Source organism: Corvus cornix, chromosome 7 (assembly GCF_000738735.6).
Source record: "Corvus cornix cornix isolate S_Up_H32 chromosome 7, ASM73873v5, whole genome shotgun sequence".
NCBI lineage: Eukaryota > Metazoa > Chordata > Aves > Passeriformes > Corvidae > Corvus > Corvus cornix.
This window is the reverse complement of record NC_046337.1, coordinates 1,877,416-1,901,159: the sequence shown is the minus strand read 5'-3', so window position 1 is coordinate 1,901,159 and position 23,744 is coordinate 1,877,416. Positions and strand designations below refer to the sequence as shown.

General features: G+C 43.8%; 1 protein-coding gene across 4 annotated transcripts in view; it reads left to right on the top strand.

The window, feature by feature from the left end:
* The window catches only part of LYPD6B (LY6/PLAUR domain containing 6B), a 45,692-nt gene extending 22,152 nt beyond the window's left edge, over positions 1 to 23,540 (top strand). Inside the window, exons 1-6 of one of the 4 annotated variants that reach the window (XM_010407188.3) lie at positions 17,274 to 17,366; positions 17,679 to 17,776; positions 18,918 to 19,072; positions 20,109 to 20,207; positions 21,098 to 21,228; positions 22,593 to 23,540. In XM_010407188.3, coding sequence (XP_010405490.1) covers positions 18,958 to 19,072; positions 20,109 to 20,207; positions 21,098 to 21,228; positions 22,593 to 22,757 — 510 coding nt within the window. In that variant the 5' untranslated portion in view covers positions 17,274 to 17,366; positions 17,679 to 17,776; positions 18,918 to 18,957 and the 3' untranslated portion in view covers positions 22,758 to 23,540. The other 3 variants (XM_020585082.1, XM_019290141.2, XM_039555538.1) reach the window with 3 other exon arrangements.
* Positions 23,541 to 23,744: the final 204 nt, after the last annotated feature.

Sequence of the window (23,744 nt, the reverse complement as noted above, 5' to 3'; positions counted from 1 at the left end):
AGTGCTCCGGGCCTTGTTCTTCCTGAGTTCCCTTCTCCTGAGGCACAACCGCTCCTCTTGGATTTTGTATCTTTCCATGTGGGTTGCTTTTCCAAATCTTTGAGTTCCTGAACTGTTTGATTGCTCTGTCCTTCACCAGTTTCTGCTTTTTTCCTTGTCTAAAGAGAATCGTGGAATCCCAGACTGCTTGGGGTTGGGAAGGAGCCTAAAGATCAGCTGATTGCACCCCTCCATGGGCAGGGACACCTTCCACTGTCCCAGGCTGTTCCAAGCCCCGTCCAACCTGGCCTTGGACACTTCCAGGGATCCAGGGGCATCCATGGAATAACCAGTGCCAGGCTCTCCCCACCCTCCCAGGCAGGAATTCTTTCCCAATCTCCCATCCACCCCTGCCCTCTGGCACTGGAAAGCCATTCCCTGGGTCCCATCCCTCCATCCTTGTCCCAAGTCCCCCTCCAGCTCTCCTGGAATGCCAATAGTATAACCAGCTCAAACCCACCAGCCTGTGCCTCCCAAAGCTGGTTTTTTTGGGACAGGTCCCCACTCTTCCCTAAATGTGCTGCCAGAACTCCTCAGGCTTTCCCTCAGCGCAGTTTGCCCTCAGCAGGGGCTGGTTTTTAGCTGCCCTGGGTGTCTGAGCACAGGCAGGGAGCTGAGGATCCTTGATCCAGCCCCAAAGCATGTGAGGAATGTGAGGCAGCTCCTCTGGGAGCGGCAGGGAAAGGCCAGGGTTGATTTTAAGGCAAACTGAAGTTCACAGGGAGCTCTGTGAGTACTGCTCCCATGTTCCTGCCCATGGCAGGCTCTGTTTGCAGAGGCATTTGTACAGCTGGGAGGGAATCAGGGAAGGGAATGGGGCTGGAAAGCTGCCTTTCCTGGGATTGTGTTCACCTGTGGCTGCCACCTTCCTGCTACCTCTTCCCCAAAGCCTTTTCCCACTCCTCAGCCCCCAGCTGCCATCCTGGGCCTGTCCTAAGGCTCTCAGGGATGCTGAGTGTCTGGATGAGTGCTTCAGTTCTGCCCTAAATAATTCCCCATCCTGGCACTTTTAAGGAAAAGATTCACTGTGCAAATCTTTGGGAATCTGTGCAATTCAGTCCTGGCATTTCCTGTGAGAAAAGCTTGGATTTTTGCTCCTGTACTGTACAAATTTTATCAATAATGTCGTTCAAGGACAAAGATTTTGGATTTTGTTTTCTTTCTATCTTCTTCATGGAATTAGAGAACAGTTTGGGTTGGAAGGGACCTCATGGATCATCTTATTTGAACCTCCTGCCATGGGCAGGGACACCTTCCACTATCCCAAGCAGCTCCAAGCTGGCCTGGGACACTTTCAGGGATCCAGGAGCAGCCACAGCTTCTCTGGACAACCTCCTTTAAATAATTTTCGTGGGTTTATATTTGGCTTTGTAAGAATATGCAACACAGGAAGCATTTGGTGTTTATTAAGACACGTTGATTAAAAGGTCAAACCCCAAACAGAAAAGTGTGAGGACATTTGTAGGAATGTAGAAGGAATCAACAGGATTTTTATCCAGGGGATGGGAAAAAATCCTTTTCAGCAACATAATGGGAGGAAATGTCCCAGTTGTGCCAGACACACGGCTCAGAGGGTTCTTTCCAGCAGCTGGGACATTTGTTACGATAACTGAAACCTTGAAACTTCTGTTCAGCATTTTTACAAGCAAAACACCACGTTTGGAGAGCTCTGCCCACAGGCAGGCTCTCCTGGAAGGAAAGGGGTTATGGAGCAGGTGCATTTGGATGCTGATTTTTCAGTGAGCGTCAAGCCTGAATAAGCAAAGACTGATGAGGCAGAGCAGGTTTTCTACTTCACATCCAAGATTCAGGCTGGCTTTTACAATGGGAGGTGTGTGGGATGTGTTTCTGAAGGACAAGTTTCAGAAGCCCTCCCAACATTTGGGATCCAGCAGCAGAAATCTGGTGACACTGGTGTGTTCAGTCCAGATTGTCTCAAAAAAGTGAGAATATTTTTTTCTTACCCACCATATGAGTTGTGGAGAGCTCCATTTGTCACACTTTGTGATTTCCAAGTGTCCAGACACTTCCTAGAAAGTTGCAATGTCTCCCCTCAGGCAGCAGTTGCTTTCAATTCAATCAACAATATCTGATAAAGGGTTTTTTGGGGGTTCATTTACAGTTATATCACAGTCAGGGATCACCTTAGCACTTCATTAGTGTTATTTGTGACAATTCTCAATGTTGGAGTAGCAGTTGACATTTCAAGGAGTAATTTAATATCTTTTTTTAGGTAAATTCAGCTTTGTCCAGCACCTTTAGCTCATCTGGGCTTCATAGAGTAGCTGCAGTGATCTTTGCTGTTTATTAATGATCCATTAATTAATTTCTTCTCCTCCTGCTGAGGTTCAGTGGTCACATCAAACCTGAGGGGTGCATTTCGATGTCGTTGGAATAGGGAATTATAAAACTGGATTTTTTTTTTGTAGCTCACAAAAATCCAAATGAAATAGCTCCTACAAAGGGTCTCCTGGATTTGTGGGGAAGTCCAGGAGAGCTTTTTGTTCAGAGATTTTGGAGCATTCACAGCACTGCTCCTTTTGAAAGACAGTTCTGCTGTGGTTCGTACTCTCTGGAGGCTCGTCTTGTGTTTTCCTTCTCTTCCCCCTCCCTGATTTCTGCTCCTTATTTCTTAAAGGAGGGGATGAAGCAGTTGGATCTGGCAATGACAGTGAGGGAGAGCAAGGAGAATGTAGGGAAGGGATGGATGACCCCAAAAAACACAAGTCAAGTAAGAAGAACAGGAAATTTTTTGGACTTTGGGAAAGCACAGCCACACCTCCATCTCCCTGTCTTGTTCCAGGCCCAGAACCTCCAACCTGGAGCAAAATAACAACAAATTCCCTCAGTTTGGTAAAGAGGAACATTGCAGCTCCTCCTCACTTCACCAGAGGCTCCTGCCAAGGGTTTCCTGTCCCAGGCAGCTTTCCGAGCCCGGGAGGTACTCGTGGCACGAAGCAGGAGAATTTCACGTGGATGGGATTCTGCAGCTCTATTTATAATTAAATTGGGATTATTTTTTTCACTCCACCCTGTTTTCCCCACCCTGCTTTTCCGAGCCTTTGAAGAGAGGCCAGATGGCTGCAAAGGCTGTCACAGCTCTCCTGGCTCTGGAGTGATTCCAGGGTCAGGGATTGCTGCCAGCTCAGGGAAATTTATCAAATAGGGGCAGGAGATGATCACAACAACAAAATCGCTGCTTCTCGTGGAGATGCCACTCATTTTCTTAAGTTTTTTATTCTGAACGGCCGTAAAAATGGAGAAAGAGACTGGTTTGGGCCCAGCTCTACACCACATTTACACCTAGGTGTAAATCCAGCCCTAACTGGATAAAAGTTCACCCTGGTTTATCAATATGGCTCCCTGTGATCATCACCTGGATGCTTTTCCTCCTATCCTGCAGGAAACTCCCGTGGCTCTTCATTTTTCATGGACAAGACATTCCCTTTTCCTTCAGTTTCAGCGCTGGTTGGATAAATCCTGGCTGTTCCTGTTCTTCAGGAATGGACAGAATCCCACTAAATGATATATTAGGTTTTGAAGTGGGGCCTGGTGCTTAAGGTTCGACTTTGTTTTCAACAAATCTGCTTCCTTCGAGGTAATTTGGTGTAAAATTCAATGTGTACCTCTAAAAACACAACATTTCTGGCTGCCAGCAAACACCTCCCAGTCTGTCATGGATTAAATATGTTTAAGGCGCACAATTTTTCCGAAATATTGGAAAAATGGGAAGGCTGGTGAGTTCCCTTGGATGGGAGATGTTTGCAAGGGGGAAATTGGGCCCTTCCAAGCCTCAACCTGGCAATAAATGAACATTTTCCCTTGCTTGATATTGACTTTTTGGAGGGCACGTTCATCTCATTAGGAATAACTCCGATGATAATTCCTCCTTTTCCTTTGGAATATTTTCTGTTGAGGTTTGTGCAGCAGTTAATTAATTTTCTTGTCTCTGGCTATTGATTACTCAGATTATTTGGATGAATCTACTCTTGGCTCAGCTGGCCCAGCCCTTTCTGTGCCTTATCTCTTGTCTTTGCCTCAGTTCTCTGCCCCTTTTTTGTCTCCAAATTTGGTTTTTATTCTTAAGGGCTTCAGCTCTAAACCCCTCATGGCTGAGGTAACTTTTTGACCCCGTTCTTGATAACAGCAGCAACCCTCAGCAGATGGAGAACTTTATCTTTCCCCAGCACTTTGTGGTGTTTATGCAGTGGCTGATAAGAGCTGCAGGAATTCTGCTTCTGCTCCAGTATCTCCTCACTCTGTTCCAGGCAAAATTGGTATTTTTATGCTTAGATGGCTGCAAAAAGCAAAATATACACTAATTTTTAAAATTCTAGGTTTGTACTTTGTCCTGTGAGGAAAAGCAGAAATTTTTATTCTCTCCTTGGCCAATGAGTTTCTTTTTTAATATTTTTTTTTTAATTCTAGGTTTGTACTTTGTCCTGTGAGGAAAAGCAGAAATTTTTATTCTCTCCTTGGCCAATGAGGGTTTTTTTTTATTAATTTTTTTAAATTCTAGATTCATACTTTGTCCTGTGAGGAAAAGTTGAGGTTTTTATCCTTTTCTTGGCCAATTAGTTTCTTTTTTTATTAATTTTTAAAAGTCTAGGTTCATACTTTGTCCTGTGAGGACAAGTAGAATTTTTTATTCTCTTCTTGGCCAATGAGTTTCTTTCTTTGTTAATTTTTAAAATTCTAGGTTCGTACTTTGTGTGAAGAAAAGTCGAGTTTTTTATTCTTTTCTTGGCCAATGAGTTTCTTTCTTTGCCCCAAAATCCTTCCTGCCACAGTTATTTCTTGTGGCAGTGCAGTTGGCTGTGACTTGAGTTCTTTGGAATAGGCTAATGAATATTTTCATGGGATTTTTGCTTTCAGGACTGTTCTAAACCCACTAGATGAGCTGGAGACCCCAAATAGGTTTCATCCTATAGGTTTTATTATTCATCCTGCTGCAGGTTTTCCTAGGGAACACTGAGGGATGGATGTGGAGTTGGTGCTTTGCTTGCTGCGGGGTAGTAATTGCTCTGTTTAAGTGGCTGAATTTTGTAAATGGAATTTTTCCTTCTTCATAAAATATGCAGGAATTTGTGATTTGCCTGGACGTGTCCAAGGCCAGGTTGGACTGGGCTTGGAGTAACCTGGGATAGTGGAATGGGATGAGCTTTAAGGTGCCTCCCTACCCAAATTCCACGATTTACAGGACAAGCCTAGAGGAGGAAAGTCCCAATTCTTTCCCAATCCTGTGGGTTGAGCTCCAGACTCGCCCTGTTGTGTTTTCCTAACAACATCCTTGGAATTACTGCCTTTCCAACCTGCAATCCACCCTTTGAGGCCGTAATAAAGAATTCAGATTAAAGGGCAGGCTCACACACACAACTCCTGGGGTGCAATTGGAGGAGGGGCTGGTGCCCCGCTGAATTCCGAGCTGTGGAACATCCGAGGGGTTTTTCACAGCAGCGTGGCAATGCAGGAGGTGACATATGGCTAAAAACTGGGAATTAGGATCGTGCTCTTGGCTTCTTCTTGCACCCTTTTGGATCAGCAGATCAGGCTGGATCCCTCCCCGCAGCTGGGAGGATTTGAGGGTCACTCAGCATTTAAACACATCCTGAATAATTCTGGCCTTGTTGTTGTATTTAACCTCTATTCTTATTTTTTATTGAAAACTTCATCATCCTTTATCTCCTTGGGATGTACCTCGTTACTTTCATTAAAAATGACCTTAAGCAACTGAGGATTTTGGGAGATGATTTTGGAAAGGCAGTAATTCCAAGGATGATGTTAGGAAAACACAACAGGGTGAGTTCGGAGCTCAACCCACAGACTTGGGACAAACTGGGGAGTTTCTTCCTCTAGGCTTGTCCTACAAATCATGGAATTTGGGTTGAGAGGGACCTTAAAGCTCATCCAGTCCCATTCCACCCCTGCCGTGGGGAGATGATGGGCAGGGATGAGAGACAGGGCAGGGGGAATCAACATCTTAATAATAGAGGATATTTTAAAAGGTGGAATTCTATTCCCTCAGAGGCAGAGGAAGGGATCAGATGTACAATTTTCCAAGCTGTTCCCTCCAGCTGCTGCATCCACTTCTTTGTAGGCGTTGCAACATTTCTTTGGGAATGTTTAAAATACTCCTGAAAGCACTGAGGAGGTTTTGCTGGAGCAGCATCCCTTTATCTTGATGATTAAACAGCACCTGAGAACTGCTCAGGAATGTTGGCTCCGGTTTTTGTCCCTTTTCAATCCCCAAAGCCCATTCCTGGTGGATAAGTGAGAGCCCAGAATTGCAGCATAAAGTTCTCTTGTTTCAAAAGGTTGTTGAACCTCTTTTTTTTTCCTCCTCTAATAAAGTTTTATTGCTTCCTCTGTCTTTGCCTGGCATTGTGGAAGGGGGAGCTTTCCACGGGCTGGGTCATTTTGTTCTGTAGAATCCTTCAGGCCTAAAAAAAGCCTAAAAAAACCTAAAAAAAGCCTTAAAGATCTAAAATTTTGCTTCGAATTTGCTCTAAAATTCAGCTTGCTTTTGATATTCTCCATGAATTAATTTGTCCTGACCCTCGTGTCCATGGTTTTGTTTTGTTGGCCCATGGATCCAGCCCATCCTGCCTTTCTCTTCCCCATTTTCCCTCCTCTGTAACCCCACCGTGCTCACCTCTAATTTTCAGTGCAGGAATAATTCAGGAGTGTTCAAGGATGTTCTTTTTGAGCCTTTCCGTGTTTGGGGGATTTCATCCAGTAGCTCACACTCAAAATTTTGCTCCGGGCTGACATTTGGGATTGAAGATTTTGAATTTGGAAACGTTTCAGGGCTCGTTTTGTTTTGTTTATGTGCAGCTGTAAATCCTGGAAGGAAAGAACTGGTTTCATGTTTGTGTTAAATCCTGAATAATCCATTTACCACCTGAGAGGGATCACAACAAAAGGAACGAGCTCAGAGTTGCTCTGAAACTCTTGATTTCTCATATTCCCAGAAAATATTTGGAGGAATTGCTTGGCCTCCCTGAGAGATTGAATCCTGGAGGATTTATTCCCAGCCAGCAATTTCTGAAAGTCACTTAACCCCTCACAAAATTGTATTTCTGACCTGGGGATAATGGGTGTAATTAATGAAAATCAATAGAGTTAACAGAAGGAAATTTAATATATTATTAACAATCATGAAAATTTTAATTTTCCCTTCAGGTTAGGTATAAAGCCTGATTAGTTTGGAGTATAGGACTTATAAATCAGTATTTGTGGGTGTATTTCTCCCCCCTTGCACTTTGCTTTCCCCTTGATTTCAGGATTTCTAGGAACAAAAAAATGCAGAGAAGACACGAGAGGTGAAGAAAATCAACTTCATGGAAAAGTTTTCAATTTTTCAGCTTGGGAGAAGAAATGGGAATGTGGGAGAGGGCAGTGAAAGCACGGGAAGGGTGGAGGGAGGAGGCTCCTTGTGCAGGGACCGCAAATGCCAGAGGTTCCAAACAAAGAGCAGGAAGCACTTTAAAAAAGGGAAGTGTTTGGACTTTGCTATTTACTGCGGAATGTTGGGATTTGGGGATGTTGGCATTCCCAGGATCCAGCGGTGTGGCTCTGGAAGGGTTCAAACCCTATTTGGAATAACCTCTGGACGGCTCAATTAACCGAGCCAGGTAATTAAACACCAAGATCTGCTCATTGTCTGTATCCCAGGAATTTCAGATTCTTGGGAAGAGGAGGAATTATCACTGTAACGAGCTATTTTTCCATGGATTTGCTCACTGCTGGGCACTTTTGGGTGGAAAAAAGAGCTCCTGACACAGGGCAGAACCACCTCGCAGGCAAACAGCACTTCCACCTTCCCAGGGAAGAGTCCTGGCTGGAAAAACCTTTGGAAAATGTATTTTCTAATGGGAGAACATCAAGTTGAAAATCCACTCTCATCCATTCAGGGTGAGTAGTATCACACAACTTGAAATATTTAGGTGTTGTCAGGTTTTTCATTAATAAAATCAACCCAAATCCTTGGAATCCTCCAAAAGGGAATGGCCTGAATTTCCTGAATTTTATATTTTTTTCCCCTTTTCCTATGAAATTTGCAAGTGCTGAGGGAAATCTGTGTAGCCTGGTGAGCACAGACCTGAAAAAGTAGTAATAATAATAATAACAATAATAATAATAACAATATTAATAATTTTATTTAAAATAATTTTAAAGGGTGTGTATCATTTTTGCTATAAGGGACTGCAGTGTTTTTAGGCACAGCATAAAAAGAATGAATCAAAAAAATAGTAAAACCAGCAGATTAATAATAAAAGCAACAAAAGAATAACAGAATAATAAGAAATAGGAGCTATTTAAAATATAAATGGAAAAACAATGGAAAGAAATAGAAAGTAATAGAAAATAATAAAAATTATTAGAAAATAATAGAAAAATCCTACAAAAATAATAGAAAATAATACCTATTTTATTATATAATGTTTTCTATTTATATTTTTCTTATATAATTTGATACTATGATATAATTTATATCATCTATAATAAAATAATTTTAAAATTACAAAATAATAGAATAATAATTTTAAAAAATTATCTGTCTCTAATTTGTCAAATTAAACCTGGCACTGTATAAAGTGAATAAATCTCCCCACCCAGAGGAATTCTTATTAGTAATTAATAAGACTTAATTAAGGATCTGGCAGTGTCTTTTGGGCAGATAAATTCTCAAAGAGACTTCATTTATTGCTCTTCTAATTGAGTGAAAAACCCTTTAAATTCAGATTAGAAATCCCTTGCTGTGGTTTGCTTTTATTATTTATTATTATTATTATTATTTTATTTTTAAATTTTATTATTATTAATATTTATATATTCTTTTTTTATTGCCTTGGCTGAGAGGAATAAATTGCCAGAGTTTTGGAAGCTCTGAGAAATTCCAGGCAGGAATATCCAGGAGCTAAAGGTGAAGAAGAAATAAAGATGATTTAAGTGGGAGTAGCCTTAGGGGGCTTGGAAAATAGGATGGAAGAGCTGGGATGGGTCCGGAACAGGAAAATTGGATCACTTGAGTTATAAAACTCCCACATAAACTTCCCTGAAAAGTGGGAAAATTCAACTTCCTCAGTAGCATCCTGCTGGAGAGATAAGGAATTAAAATAGACCCAGCTGGGAGTGGGAACATGGGTCTGGAACTGGGAACGTGTGTCAGGGAACGGGAACGTGTGTCAGGAACGGGAACGTGGGTCTGGAACTGGGAACATGTGTCAGGGAATGGGAACGTGGGTCTGGAACTGGGAACATGTGTCAGGGAATGGGAACATGTGTCTGGGAATGTGTGTCAGGAAAAGGGAATATTTGTCCCAGAGCAACCCAGGGTGCTTTCCTTTAGGAGCAGGCCCGTGGATCCCAGCACAGCAGCAGCCCCTGGGAGGTTTGAGGAGGAGAGGAATTCCCGGGAATCACGAACAGCTCTCAGCATTAGATCTGTTCCTGCTGTAGATTTTTTCCTTCCAAGATTCTAAGTTGAGGATGACGCTTTGGTGAAAAACATCAGGAAAAAATGCCATGAAATGCTGTTTGTCCTGGAAAATGAAGAAAACCCCCAAAATTACGGATGGATTGTTTTCCTGAATCCTGGGAATGTTTCCTTGGCCTCTCTAATATTAAATACTCAACTTTTAGCAAATAAATCCAGTGGAAAATCACAGAGCCATGGAATGGCCTGAGGTGGAAGGGACCTTAAAATGTGATTTTCTTCCAGCTGCTGGAAGAAGTGATGTGATCCCAGTCCTAGAGCATGGATATTTATGGAGAGAAACTGTACAAAACCGATTTTTTTCTGAAATAATTTTAATTAAGTGGTATTATATTTATTTATTAATGATTAACACCAATTTGTGTCCATAATTCTGGAAGCTCTGAGCTTCTGCTCCCGAAACCTGAGCCGTAGAGGAAGAAAACTGTTGCTGTGCATGTGGCTGTAGCCACAGCCACCGATACGCAGCGCCACAAGTCCTGGTGGAAAGGCACGGATTTGTAACATCTCCGTAGTCGTGGCGAGTGCCCACAGGCCTTTGCAATCTTAATTTGATTACTTGATGTTGGTTAGTTCATGTTTCCCCTCCCCATTTTACGTATTGAGCACTGAATATGTAAATCCTCTGTTTGCTTATGTATGAGTTCTAGAACGTTCTCCCCGACTTGACACCCCGTTTGATCTGCCAAAATATGGGTAAGGATCTAGTATTGATATCCAAATTAGATGGACAAAGACTCTCTAACAGTTTAGAGTTAGAAAGTTATGCTTATTCCAGTGCCGGGCAACTGCGCGGGATAATTCCCTGATATGCAGTGCAAAGATACAAGCAAACACAGAGCTTATTTATCTACAGAAATTATGAATATCTGAAATACAAATGCATATTTATAACATTAACACCTCCCGTTCTCCACTTCGTATGGAAGTGAGCTTAAATGTCATTAAGCATGCGTAGTGTGTGCTCTGAATTGAGTCGGTGGTCTTTTATTTGGGGAGTGGTCCCAAATGGATAAAGTAAAACTTGTCCTCCTCATTTTAAACTTTTCGCCTTTCTGAATTTTAACAATACTAATCATTTTGGTGACCTCCCAATTTCCTCTTGCATGACTTTTGGATCAGTTCTCACATAGGGAGGAAATTGGTAATTGTCCTTGTTCCTTAGACCAACTTATCAATGTTTCTGTTTCCCATTCTAAGCACAGCTAGGCAAACATAGAAGTGACAGTCAATCAATTATTCAGTAATCAGTTACTCGCATCTTGAAAACTCATTTCAGGTCCAGCTCTTCTTAACTATTAACCTTTAATTAATTCTAGCCACGCCTAAACTCACTTCTATTTTAACTAAATTCAGCACAGCTAACTTTCTAACTAAATCTTTGGAGTTTCTTTTAAAATTCTGTGTTTCTCATTGGCTTCCTGTTGCGGACCCCTCCTACGTGTTACTCCTGCTGGTTGCTCCGTTGTTGTTCCCACCCCCTCTGCTTTTCCTCATTGGCTGTTCCCCTCAGCTCCGCCCTATTTTTTCCCCGAGTGTAAAACCCCTGGACCTTCTCTTGATCTTGGTTCTTTGTCCCTGGATCCTTCACCTGCTCCCTGAATAAATCAAGCTTGTGGAACCCATACGAGGGACCCCCTCCTGCTTCTTAATCTCCACCAATGTGCCTGCCATCATGGCTTGGGGCTAACTCCTTAGGGAGAGGAGCTCGTCCCCTAGAGCTGTCAGATGCCAAGTTGTCTTTCAGCAAGACGCAGCTGGACCTTCGGGCTAACCCCTGGCTCAGCATCTCAAGTGGTGCCCGAACAGGGACCTTTGCTAGAAGGTGCCCTAAGAGGCACCTTGGCATTTTTACCGAGTGCCCGCTGTTTGGGTGGCTGCTTTCTCCTGCTGCAGCAGGCTGCGTTCTAGTCAGTGGTGCTCCAGGAGGGGGCTGGCAGTCTCTTGGTAGAGACTGGTCCAAGGCGGAGGACGCCGGTGGCAGATTTTATTTCCTGGGACCCTCTGTGTGCGTTCAGAGATGTCTCATCAAGTGTGGTAAGTCAGATTCCCCGGGGGTGGGGAATTTAGACAAGCTAGGGGCTCCCTGGACATTATCTTTTGCATTTCTCGTTTGAAAATCTGAGCCTTAGAGGAGGAAAACAGCGCAGGATGTGGGGTTTGGAGTTGAACATATGATACAAAAATAAGATGTAAATGTCAGCAGAGCCTTCGTGGCCCTGGGAAAGGAGTTTTTCTTGTCCCTCCCTTTGGAATGAGGGCAGATCCCTCTCCCTGGGAGACTTGTGCCAACCCCAAAGGGAGGCAGGAAAAGCAGAGCCCTGCTCTCCGCTGCTTCCAGCCCTCGGGATTAGGGTGCTGGAATTAAATGGGAATTAGGGTGATGATTAGGGTGCCCCCTCACGCCCCTGGGCTTGGATGGGGCAGCACTGCCGTAATTTTTAAAGCATTTTACGCCCAGCCCTGGAGCCATTTTGTGTTCTGAGCTGCGTGAGGAATTCAGCCAGATTTTGTTAGAATTAAAGTTGGTTTTCCTTTTTTCATCCCCTTTTCATCCTCAACTTTTGCAGAGTTCTGGTGCCTCTGGACAGAGGAATTCCTTCCAAAGGAATCCTGCAGCACTCTAAAATAAACGTTTCTTGGATTTATTCTGTCAGATCTAGGAAGGTTTTCCTAAAAGCCACCACCAAAATCCCTCTCAGCATCAGCTCAGCTCCCCCTGAGCTGGCAAACACAGGAGCGAAAAGTGCAGACAGGGAAAAGTTCTCTTGGCTTGGGAAGGGGATTTTCCTCAGCTCTTCTCCGTTAGTGGCCGTGTCTCCAGGAGGAAAACATCCCTCTGGAATTTAGGAAGCCACATTTGAATGATCCGTGGCTGGATTTGAGATTCCAAAGAGAAAACTGGGGGGGAAATGCGCAATTCGGGCTCATCCAGTGCAAGACCCTTTGAGAATCTTCCTCAGCTCAGGCAGAGCAACAGGAATTCCTCAAACCACCGGATCAGTTTTCAGTGGATGAGAAATGTGGACAAGGGGGTTTTGTGCACAGAACATTTTCCCGAGGTGTGATCAGTGCCACTCTCATTAATTTTCTGTTCAAAACCGGTTCTGTCACGCTGCTGGTGATGCTCTGGAGGAGGTGTGCTGTGGATCCATAGGGAAGGAGCTTCCAAGGGTATTTCAATGGCAGTTGGAGAGTTATTCCTGTAGGAAATGTTGGATTGACTGGACAGCAGTCAGGATTTCCCTCTTGCCCTGCCTCCATCACATTTGTGATGCTGCTGAGTCCTTTTAATAAACAGAAACATCCTTTAAATCATCAAGACAGAACCTGGAGAAGTTATCTCCTTTTAAATACATATACATAGAACTATAGATATTTTCTGCTTTTAAAGTTACATTTTCAATCAGGACTTCAATTCAGCCACATTTATTCCTTAAAAAGTGGGAATTCCCAGGGCTTGAAATGACTTGAGGAGCTTCAGGACAAAAGTTCCTTCGCTGTGGGTTCAATATTTAGACCCCACAGGTCACAACTGAGCTTTAAATTCATTTATTCAGCAGCAGCTCCCTGGCTGAGGTGTGGGAGCACTGGGAAGTGCTGGTGTCCCTCTGGAAGCACTCGCAGCCTTTCCTGGTGCATTCCAGGAGGTGATGCTGTTCGGGATTCCAGGGATTTCCTTGGAGCCAGGAGCTGGTGTAAACATGAGGCAGAGATTGCATCAGACAAGGAGCAGTGGGAGAAATTTCACACCTTCAACCTTGCCAGGAGTGACTCTGCATGGGGCTTTTCTGCAATTCCAGTGCAATTCCTGCCCTAAACTGGTGGCAGAAGGACCTTTTGGTGGACCTGGAGTGTTCCAGTGATATCAGAGGCCTTTTCCAGCTTGAATATTCCACGGTTCTTGACTGTTTCCTTATTTTTGGGAAAGTGATGGTAAAAGAGTGGCTCTGGTGTTGTGGTGTTGTAGGAATCCCGTGGGTTTGGTGAAGAGTTCTGCTCCAGCAAGGGAAAGGACGTTTTGTTTGGACCCTGACAGCCAAATAAAACCAGACAAGTGTAATTTCCCTTTTCTCCCTCTCCTTTCAGCACAAAATGTGGGCTTGCATCGGCACAGACACATCCCAAACCCTTCGTGACTTGGGAAATCTGAATAAAACCAGAGGGAAAGGACAGGGAACTGATTTTTTTCATCCATTATTGTTCCTAAAAGCTGGACAAACCCCCCAAGGTCACTAGGTAACAACCACAAGTGAAGAAGGGGGAAGGGTGATGTCAGTGAACTCGCTGCAGACATCAGAATTGGGTTCAAAAAGCAGCTTTTCAGGTTTAGGAGCTCAGCTCTTGTCCCTTAAATCTGAATTGCAGCTGAACGTGAGGCTCGTGAGGAACGTTCTGTGTGATGCAGAACCTTTGGATTTCCCTGATCCAACGGGCCGCTTCAGGCTCCAGCAGATTTTGGCGGATTTAGGATTTGAAGTCGATCTGCCTGCCAGACACTCCCAGTAAATCTTTCCTGTGTGGGTCTTGATCTTAAAATTGAACATGAAAGGGAACGTAATATTCCTTGGACAAGTGGGAATCGTGTAGGTTCTTGTTGGTGTTGTCTGGAATGAGAAATGGAATTCCGTGGCATCTGTACCTGTGTGCACTGGGCAGTGTTAAAAATAGGATTTCACTTGGAAAGGCAGGCAGTAAAACCCAGGGATGTTTCTGAGGTTAAATGCCTGAAAACTTCCTTTTTCCATGTAATAATAATTAATGCATAGAAGTATACAGAATTTTCTTGATTTTTTTTGAGCAGTGTTGTTTCGTCCCACCTTTTTCCTGTTGAAGAATAGGTCTGGAGTGTGCAGGAATATCTGGAGTACTGCTGAATATGAGCAACGTGGCAGGATTAAAGAGATCTTTTATTGAATGTGGTCTGGAGCTAAACTTGGAGAAGAAAACCACTGAAAATCAGAATTTTCTCCCCTATTGGGTACTCACTCATGTCACCCTCACTGGTTACTAATAGTCAGATCCACTGAGGTATTTAATGAAATATTCTCTAAATTTAATGTTGTTTTACCAAGTCTCAAGGAAAGAAAAAATGCTGCTGATCCCTGTAATCTCTTTTCTCCAGAGCCACGTTAAATCCCAATTTCCAGCCTTGAACAGGTGAGAGATTTAAATCAGTTGCAGGTGACAGATAAAAGCTGTTCCAAACTCAACTTTTGGCCATGCAGAACTTTGGCAAAGTGCAGTTCTTTGAGGAAATGGAAAACTGGCAAGAAGGGAATCAGAAATTCAATCTCATTAATGGATTTTTAGACAAAATAAATAATTTTCCACATGGGGAAAATCCGTCCATCCATCCACGATGGGGGATTCTGAATTTTAACATAAATGTCAGTTTGGGCTGTGAAAGGAATAATGCACTTTCCATTCTGTGTTTTCTCCTCGCATATCCTTCCCTCCAGTGGTACTTCCCAGGTTTATCGTGTTCATCAGGGATTATTTTCTTTCTGAAATCATGGCAGTTGTGTGTTTGGTGGAGTCCCAGACACCTCCAGTCTCCAGCCCTTTACCTCACACCTCCCGTGCCAACTTCATCCCCCGAGCTAAATGATGTTGTGCTTGACTTTTACAAGATCTCAGATAAAGAACTCTGTAATTTCTTATAATTAAAGCCAAATTTGGACTCTGCGTGCAGATAAAGGAAATGTGTGGTGTTTAAAGATCCAGTTTGATGCTGTCAGTGTCACTCCTTGGAGAGATGTCTGTCAGTGTCGTGTAAAATGCATTTTTCTGGGGTGTTCTGTGCTGATAATAACATGCTGGGAGGCAAAAAGTGAAAAAATAGAGGCTTAGCTCAGCAGGGAAGAAAAGGTAAAACTTCCATAACAAATAGCTTTAAATTTGCAGATCTGCAATAATTTTTGAGGGGTTTAATTTATCAAAATATTCACTTCTCCCCCCTTTTTATTTTTAATGTGTCTGCTCGTTTCCTAAAGAAAATTATGATTTTTTTTTTTTTTTTTTTCTTTCTCCCTCCACTTCTTCATTCCCTGGCTTTGACAGGAATTAAATGGTCTCCAGAGGAAAACCTGAGAATGGGGGAGCTCTTTTTTTGCCCTTTTAGCAGAGTTGGATTTCCTCTGTGGCCTTTGGGATCTGACGTGGGGCTGTCAGGTGTTGGGTTGTAGCTTTTCAGCCCTGAACATAAAATACCTTTTCTGCCTGTGCTGGTGGAACTCCCGTGTCCTGAAGATTAACGAGCTCCACAGAAGTGTTTGCAATTATCTAATAGCACCTGAAAATTGCTCACTGAACGACAGCAGGAAGTTCCATTTGCATTCTGTATCTGCTGTTCGATCTTCTAATCCTCCACCGAGCCCGCCAGGAAAAACAATGTTGACAGACTTGAAGTTTATTAAAATCAGGAGTCCGGGATTGCTGCTTCCGACTTTTCCATCACGCCCTGCGAGATTCCGAGCTGCTGGAAGATATTAATTAGTTGAGCCATTGTGTTCCTGGTTGTTTGCTTGAAATGGGTTTTAGTCACAGGTTTTTTATAGCAGCAGCCCTTCCCTCTTGGATTGCCTTCCCTCCCCCAGGAAAGCTGCAGCTCCCTGTTTATAGAAATTAATCTTCTATGTTGTGACAGTTTCCCCCTTCATTAATGAGAGCTCCTAATTGGGTCTAATGAAACATTTACTCATTCTTCTAGATAATATTATCTGCAAGCACACCAAAGATAAGGCACCGGGAGGAAAATAAGCTTTTGAAAGATTCTGGGTGAGCTGTGAAAGCCATTTTGGGGCCAATATTTTCTTATTTGATTTGAGGACGCCCTCGTGGTGCAGCTGTGTAACCAAGCCCATGGCAAACAACATCCATTATTTATTGGCCTGCTTGGCAAACAAGGACACCTTTGACTGCATCAAATTGGGAGGTCGATTTACCGAGCCTTCCCTCAGCCACAGAGTTGTTTTTTGTAGTTATATTCCCTAAAATTTTCCATTCGGCACAAGGGAAAGTGATAGGAATTTGGGGGAGGGGAGCAGGAGAGAGCCTGGATCTGCAGCAAACTGGCACAAGTGGAATTGTGCCTTTTATTTGCTGTCCAGGTGCTTCAGATCCAGTTACAACCCAGCCTCCCCATAAAGGCAGAGTTTCCTTAAGCTAGCAGCAGATACAGGACAAGGAGAGAAGTTTTGGAAATGTTGGAATGATTCAATTCCCTCCCTTCCTGCAAAGTCACATGGAAATAATTAAAAGCTGCTTGAAAGACACTGAAATGTTGTGAAATTCTTGATTGAAACTGGGTTGCTTGAGATATTCCAAGGGTATACATGACCCAGGCCAGGCTGGAGGGGCTTGGAGCAAGTGGAAGGGAGGTGGAACTGGATGAGCTTTAAAGTCCCTTCCAACCCAAACCCTGCCGGAATTCCCAGATAAACACAGTTATTTGCAAAGGATCCAGGAAGGAGGGTGATGACTTGAGGCACAAAAAAGACTCTTCTCATCTTGTTGCCATCACTCAAGCCAGTAGGGATTAAGGAGCCCTCTTGGAGTCAGGAAAACTGCATCCCTGATGGTGCAGGGACACAAGGACGAGGTAATTAGGACCAGGAATGCGCAGCTCTGGAAATTGCAGCCTACTTGGAATTCCAGGAGTCGCGTTAACCCCACACATTGGGGAGGACCTGTTTGTTCATCAGCCTCTAATTGGGAGGCTGAGGGTTTGGCTTTGCTCTCTCAGGTTCCCTCGCTGCTGATTTGTGCTTCTGTTTTGGGCATAACTCCTGTGGAAAGTTGGGATATCTCTGGAATATTCACTCAGGTGGTGCAGCCTGGTCCCTCCCAGGTCATTGCCTGAGTAATGGTTTTCCTGGAGGAAACTCATCTCAGGCATGGACTGAGCCTCATTCCTTCCCTTTTTGTCTTTTATTTGTCTTTTATGGCACTGGAATATCCCAGGAAGGAGGGGATTTCAATTTCTGCAGTGCCAGAGCACTCAGTAAGAGCCGTGTTGTGTACTTCAAGTGCTGCTTTGGCTATTTCGTTATGAAAACCTAATTTTTATTTTAATTGAATGCTAATTCATTTCTTCAAAACAGAATTCTGATGATCTTTTGCTGTTTATTCTCCACAGATCCTTCTGCTTAATCCTTCTGTAGATCCTGGGCTGCAGCCAGAAGAAATCTGGACCATCCTATGGAAAACACTGTTGGAAGTCCACAGGGAGCAGAGGTAAGCTGTGACTTTGGAATATCTCCTGAAATATGTCCATAAAGCCAGGATTTAATAAGCAGATCTTTAGCAGGAGGGTTAAATTCACAATAAAATTCACAACTCCTGAAATTCTGTTGTTTGCTTGGCTGGCAAAACCACCTCCACTGGAAAAGGAAAAATACAATCCCAAAACCCAGGGAAAAGAGGGAAATTCCTTGATTTCTCTGCTGTGGTGCTGAGCACCATTTTCAGCTTGGGCAGGGTGTGCCTGGAAATTTGGAAGGAATGCCTTTGGCTCTGGTTTGGCAGGAGCCTCCACTCCAGCTTGTTTGTCCTGCTGGGAATTTGCATGGGAGGAGCGAGGCTAATTGTGCTTTTTAATATCAGAGCCAGGCTCTGGGGTCACTGGAATTTGCCACAATTCCCTGTGTTTGTCTGGAGGTGTGGAAATCTAAATATCAAGCGGAGCAAAATGTTCAGCTCTTCTCTCTCTAAAGCCTTGGCACAGCACCCAGGGGGGCCTAAATTAATGTATTTTTGGGTATTTGCATCTCATCCTTCTGAACTTTCCACCCTGCCCTTCTCCAAAACCTCTGGGCCATCCCCAGGCATCTTCCTTAGCATTCCCTTGGGATGCACTTGAAAAAAGAAATAAATTGAATTTACACTTCGAATTTTCGATGCTGTGTCCATGTAAAGTGCACTTAAAATTCAGATGATGAGGCTTGTCTGAAGTTAAATTTCTTTGTCTCAGGTGAGGGGTTGCTTGTTGGTGTTAAAATTGAGATTTCTCTGCATTTTGCTTCCTTGGTGCTGTTGATTCCAGGCTGTTTTGAGTCGGATCTGAAGGACCTCAATTTCCCTGTTGATTTTTAGGAGTCCTTTCAAGGAATTTTTAAGATTCCCATTGCTCAGGAGGACAAATGAATGAAAGAAAAAACGTGAACCTGAATTTTTGTGGAAGCCCAAGCCCTTTGTGAGGGATTCTGGCCAGCAGAAGGCACCACCAGCTCAGCTTTGTGCTGCTCAGCAGTGCCGGCTCGCCGGAATTCCCGGCTGGATTTCCAAGCTTCCAGCAGGGTTTCACAGGAAACCGATCGTCCTGCATGCTCAAATTTTCAGGATTCCCACTCAAAAATGTGTTCCCTTGCTTTTCCAGGCCTGAAGAGTCTGGATTTCCATGTGCAGTGACAGGCAGGATGGTGTTGTTCCGTCAGGCGCTGGCCGGAGCCGTTCTCCCGTTCCTCATCCTCTCGGGAAATTGGGTTTCAGCTGAGAACATCAACTTCTACAACGTGAGGCCTCCCCTAGACCGTAAGTAGGCATTTTTATGGAGTTCTAGCCTTTGCTAGAATTCTGTGTGGAATTCTAGCTTAAGTTTTTAATTATTTGCCACATCCTTCCAGTCCTTCGGGTTTCAGGTGTTTGTCTCCCATTTGCCTCCACAGAAACTTTAAAAGAAGTATTCCGCTTCTCACCCCACAGCCCTTCATCCCTAATATTTGACAAGTTGGCTGAATGGGAATAAATCACCTGCACGCTAAATTAAAGAGTGCATGAGGACTTGGACATTTTAAGGGCTTTTCTTAGCTTTTTTTCTGTCTCCCTGCAGAGGAAATTCTGCAGCGGCTTGCTCGTAAATAACCCAGAACAGGTGGTTTTGGTCTTTTATCTTGTTGGGGGTTTTGTAAGGGGGAGGAATAGGTGTTGCTGGATGCAATTAATTCAGTCTGAAGGTAATTAAAAACCTCGTGGGACCTGTGAAGCCACCTGGCACTAATGGCATCTTTTTTTTTTTTTTTTTTTTTTTGCCTCTTATCTGGCATCACCGGTGTTTCGTGCCTTCATTTGCATAATGTGCATCATTAAAACAGCCAGGATATAATAGCTGGGTATAATACGTGCCCCTAATGAACCCTGCACCTTCAAATAATTCCTTTCAATAATGGAAATGAGGTTTTCAAAGAGTCCTCTGCATCCCTTTGTTTAAAGGATCCAACTTCTCCTTCCGAGTGGGAGATCAGGCTCTGGAGCTGCTTTGGAAACGCAGCTTTTCCATCAAAGGAAAACAGGGATTTGTGTTTGCTGTGCAAAGCTCCATGAGGAGGAAGATAAACTCTTCCCTCTTTCCTGCTTTTCCCACCACTACTTCAATTTTGGATTTTGGGAAGGAAAACACGAGGATATATTTTAATTCAGGCCTAGGGGGAAAAAAAAGGTCTCTGCAAAACTTGTTTTATTTGTCTGCCAGTGAAAAGATGTAAATAGATGTAATTTATTTTTGTAAACATATGCAGGTGCAAGCATTATTTTGAATATTTTAATTTTTTTTTTCTCAATGCTTTCCAAGCCACTCCATTCCCAAACAGCTTCAAGTGCTTCACCTGTGACAACGCAGTGGACAACTACAACTGCAACAGATGGGCTGAGGATAGGTGGTGTCCTGAAAGTGAGTAAGGCTGAACTAAGGAGATCCTTTGTGATATTTAAACCTGGCTTCTCCCTGACTCACCCCCTTGTACAAGTCTGGCTGATTCATGGGATTCATGTGCCAGCACAGTGGTGCCCTGAGTTTTCTGGCTGAGTCAGATAATTTCTGCTGACGTGACAATTTTGACCATTCTGGACTGTAAAGCAGCAGTGAAAAATTCTTTCTCTCTGTCTCTCTCAATTTGATATCCTATATAACAATAAAATGTTAATATACAAACAGATTTCTGAACACTAGAGCAACATTAATTAGCCATATGTGTTTCTCTGTGTGTATTTATAATGATGTGCTTCCCAGGAGTTAATTTGAAAGATGTTCTTTAAAAAACCTGAAGAATTTAAAACTGAAATTAAAACTGTTAAAAACCTGAAGAATTTCTTGGATACCATCCCAAAATTCAGTGGTTCCTTGTGAGCAGCAGGACCTGCTTGACTGGGGATCACACCTGTGTGAGAGGAGGATAAAACCCAGAAAAGAATGGAAATGTTTCCTCATTTTTCTTCCCGGTGACATTCTCAGTAATGGTGGGAAAGGGGAAGAAGCAAAGCAGAGGAATGAGGAAACAAATGTGAAACCAAGCAGGAATGTGCTGCCAAAAAGAACTGAAAATAAATGTGTAGATTATGGTGCTAATAAGTAATTTAAATAAAAGCAGCCTTTCTGGAGGCTTGAAGGGTCAGTTAAGACTTCACACTAATTAATTTCTTGCTCAATGCTCTTTTGATCAAGTTGCAAACGGTTTTGTGCAGCCGTTTTCGGGGAATATTTTCCTTGATTGTGTGTAGTTTTAAAACCCTGTTCCAAAGGCTTCATTTCTGGCAATAAACATCCTAAATTTTCTGCTGTAGGCACTCAGTACTGCCTGACAGTTCACCTCTTCACGGCCCACGGGGAGAGCACCTCGGTCACCAAGAAATGTGCCACTGGCGAGGAATGTCACCTGGTCGGGTGCCACCGCCATGGGGACAGCGGGCACACGGTAAGCGCTGCTCCTGCCCTACTCCTGCCCTACTCCTGCCCTACTCCTGGTGCAGGGGGAGCCCCTGGGGCCGGAGCTGTGCATTCCAGGACTCGTTTTTCCTGCCGAGCTCAGGAGGATGTGCCAAGAGCCGCTCCGCAGTGGGGAACAATCAAATTGCTGCAAGAGAAGCAGGACCAAGCCCTCCTTCCTCCTTCCCTGCTCCTGCTGGGTGGGACAGGATGACAATGACTCCCAGGAGAACTCCTGGGCTTTTTGGGGTGTTCCCAGGGCTTGGAGCTCGGGATTTGAGCTCTCAGGGAGGTTGTGCAAGACTCTGTTTGCCATGGGCTTAAGCGAGGCACAGCTGAGGTTTTGTTCCATGGGAAAAAGCCCAAACTGGTGTCTCCTCCCAGCCTGGGGATGATGGGGAAAAGTTTAATCTTAATAATCAAGCACGGCCCACCAGAGTGTTATTTTCTGCTGTTAAATTTTATCCACTACTTCCTTAATAGGAATATGTGAAGATTAGTTCTGTTATTTTTAATGTGAACCATTTCAGACACCAAAAACAAAGCAGGCAGCATCCATGTTAAATGTAAGAGCATCTCTGTGTTTTCTGCAGAAAATTCCAGTGATTCCAAGAGGTTTTGAGGGAGTAAAATGACTCTGCATCCTTCCTTCTGCTGCATTTCCGTAGAATTACAAAATCCCAGCCTGGTTTGCGTTGGAAGGGACCTTAAAGCTCATCTAGTTCCAACCCCCAGCCATGGGCAGGGATTTTATCTTTAAAAAGTTGTTGTGCCTTTGGATTAGATAAGAATTGGCATTTTATTCATTTATTCTCTGGGCTTTTCTAGTAAAGTGGTCACGTAAAGAGAATTGGGTTTGTATTCTCTCCTGGCAGTCAGCTGTGTCAGTGTTTTGGTGGCCCTGGAGAGTGAAAAATAAAGTGGATTCAGCACGTGGAGCTGCACTGAGCACAAGACCTTGAGGGGAAAACTGAGTGGGAGCAAAGTTTTTAGAGTCAGGATTTTCCAGCTTGAAACAGCTGAGACCTGAAAGGTTCCAGTGGGTGCTTTTAATTTGTGCGTTGGAAGGGCAAGCTCTGTGACATGCCACCTCAGCTTGGGGACACCCCACGGGATGAGTTACTCCAGGAAAACTGCACTCCTGATTTGGAGATTGGATTCACAGATAGATTTGATTTTAGGGTGATTTTTAGCATCTCTGCTCCACCTGCTGCCCTGGGCCAGGCTGCTGCGGAGTCTGTTTAGCTCAACTTTGCACCATCCAATGCACGTTTTTCTGTTAAAGCCTCTCTGAATCAATCACCCCCAAATCAATCACCCCTGAATTAATTAATTCCCCCTTTTCCCCACCAGGAATGTGTTTCCTGCTGTGAAGGCATGATCTGCAACGTGGAGATCCCCACCAACGCCACCAACGCGGTGTTTGCTGTCCTGCAGGCCCGCAGGACGGCCGGGGGCAGCCGCGGGGTGCCCAGCGTGGCACTGCTGGTGGCAGTGGTGACAATGGCACTGTCCTGACACCCTCAGACAGAGCTGCTGGGACAGTCCCTGGGCCAGGAACCTCCAGGATCTCCAAGGAGAAGTCGCTGATGCTCCTTAACCACAGCGATGTTAAGGGCACGGTAGAAAGGCACATCCTGAACTCCTTGGATGTTTTAGTGCGAATCCTTCCCCACCAGGATTGAAAATAAACCCCAAACTGTGGATGGGGCAGTGGGGTGGACTCTCTAAGCTTTAATGCCCTGTTTTCTGCGGGAAATGCGCATTTGCTTGGCATGGTTTTGGTTTTTGGGACAGAACTGTGACAATCACGACCGAAAGGAGCTTTGGATGGGCGATGTGGCCAGGTGGAAACTGGATTGAAAGCTTTTATTTGCATAAAGGACACGGAGTTTCTTCTTTTATCAAGGTGTGTTTAAGCTTATCTTGATTTCATAAACACCTCTGGTTTTCATAGAGGACAAGGATGAGATTTCTTTTTTTTCTGCTTGATCGGAGCTCTCATTTCTCCTGGCAATAAGACAAAATTCTATCTTTTCTTTCTGTAAAATGTCTCATCCTCCCATTTTAAAGTGGTGGGAAATGTAGAATTCCTACATTTGGAGCACCTAGAGCAGAATTCCTGATCCTCCAGCCCGAAGGGATTTTTTTCCTTGCAATTGAATCTCACCTCAGAATATCAGAAAAATATTGTTTTTGTGATATTGGGGTATCACAACTTGGAAATCACAGCTATGGTCAAGCAGCTTCATGATCCTAAAAATTCCATGTGGGCACTTGGAATAAAAAAGGAGGGAATTCTGCTGTGTTCTCTCTTGATTTTGCACAGGTTTCTCCCAGGAGTGTTACTGTCCTGATGGATGTTTTTCAGGAAGGATGGATCACTAAAAGTGACTGAAAAAAGAGATTTGGAACTGTTCCCTGAAAAATTCGAGTAACAACCAATTTGGGTCCTTTTACATCAATATTGTCTTAATTATTTGCTATTTTATGCCACTCATTAGA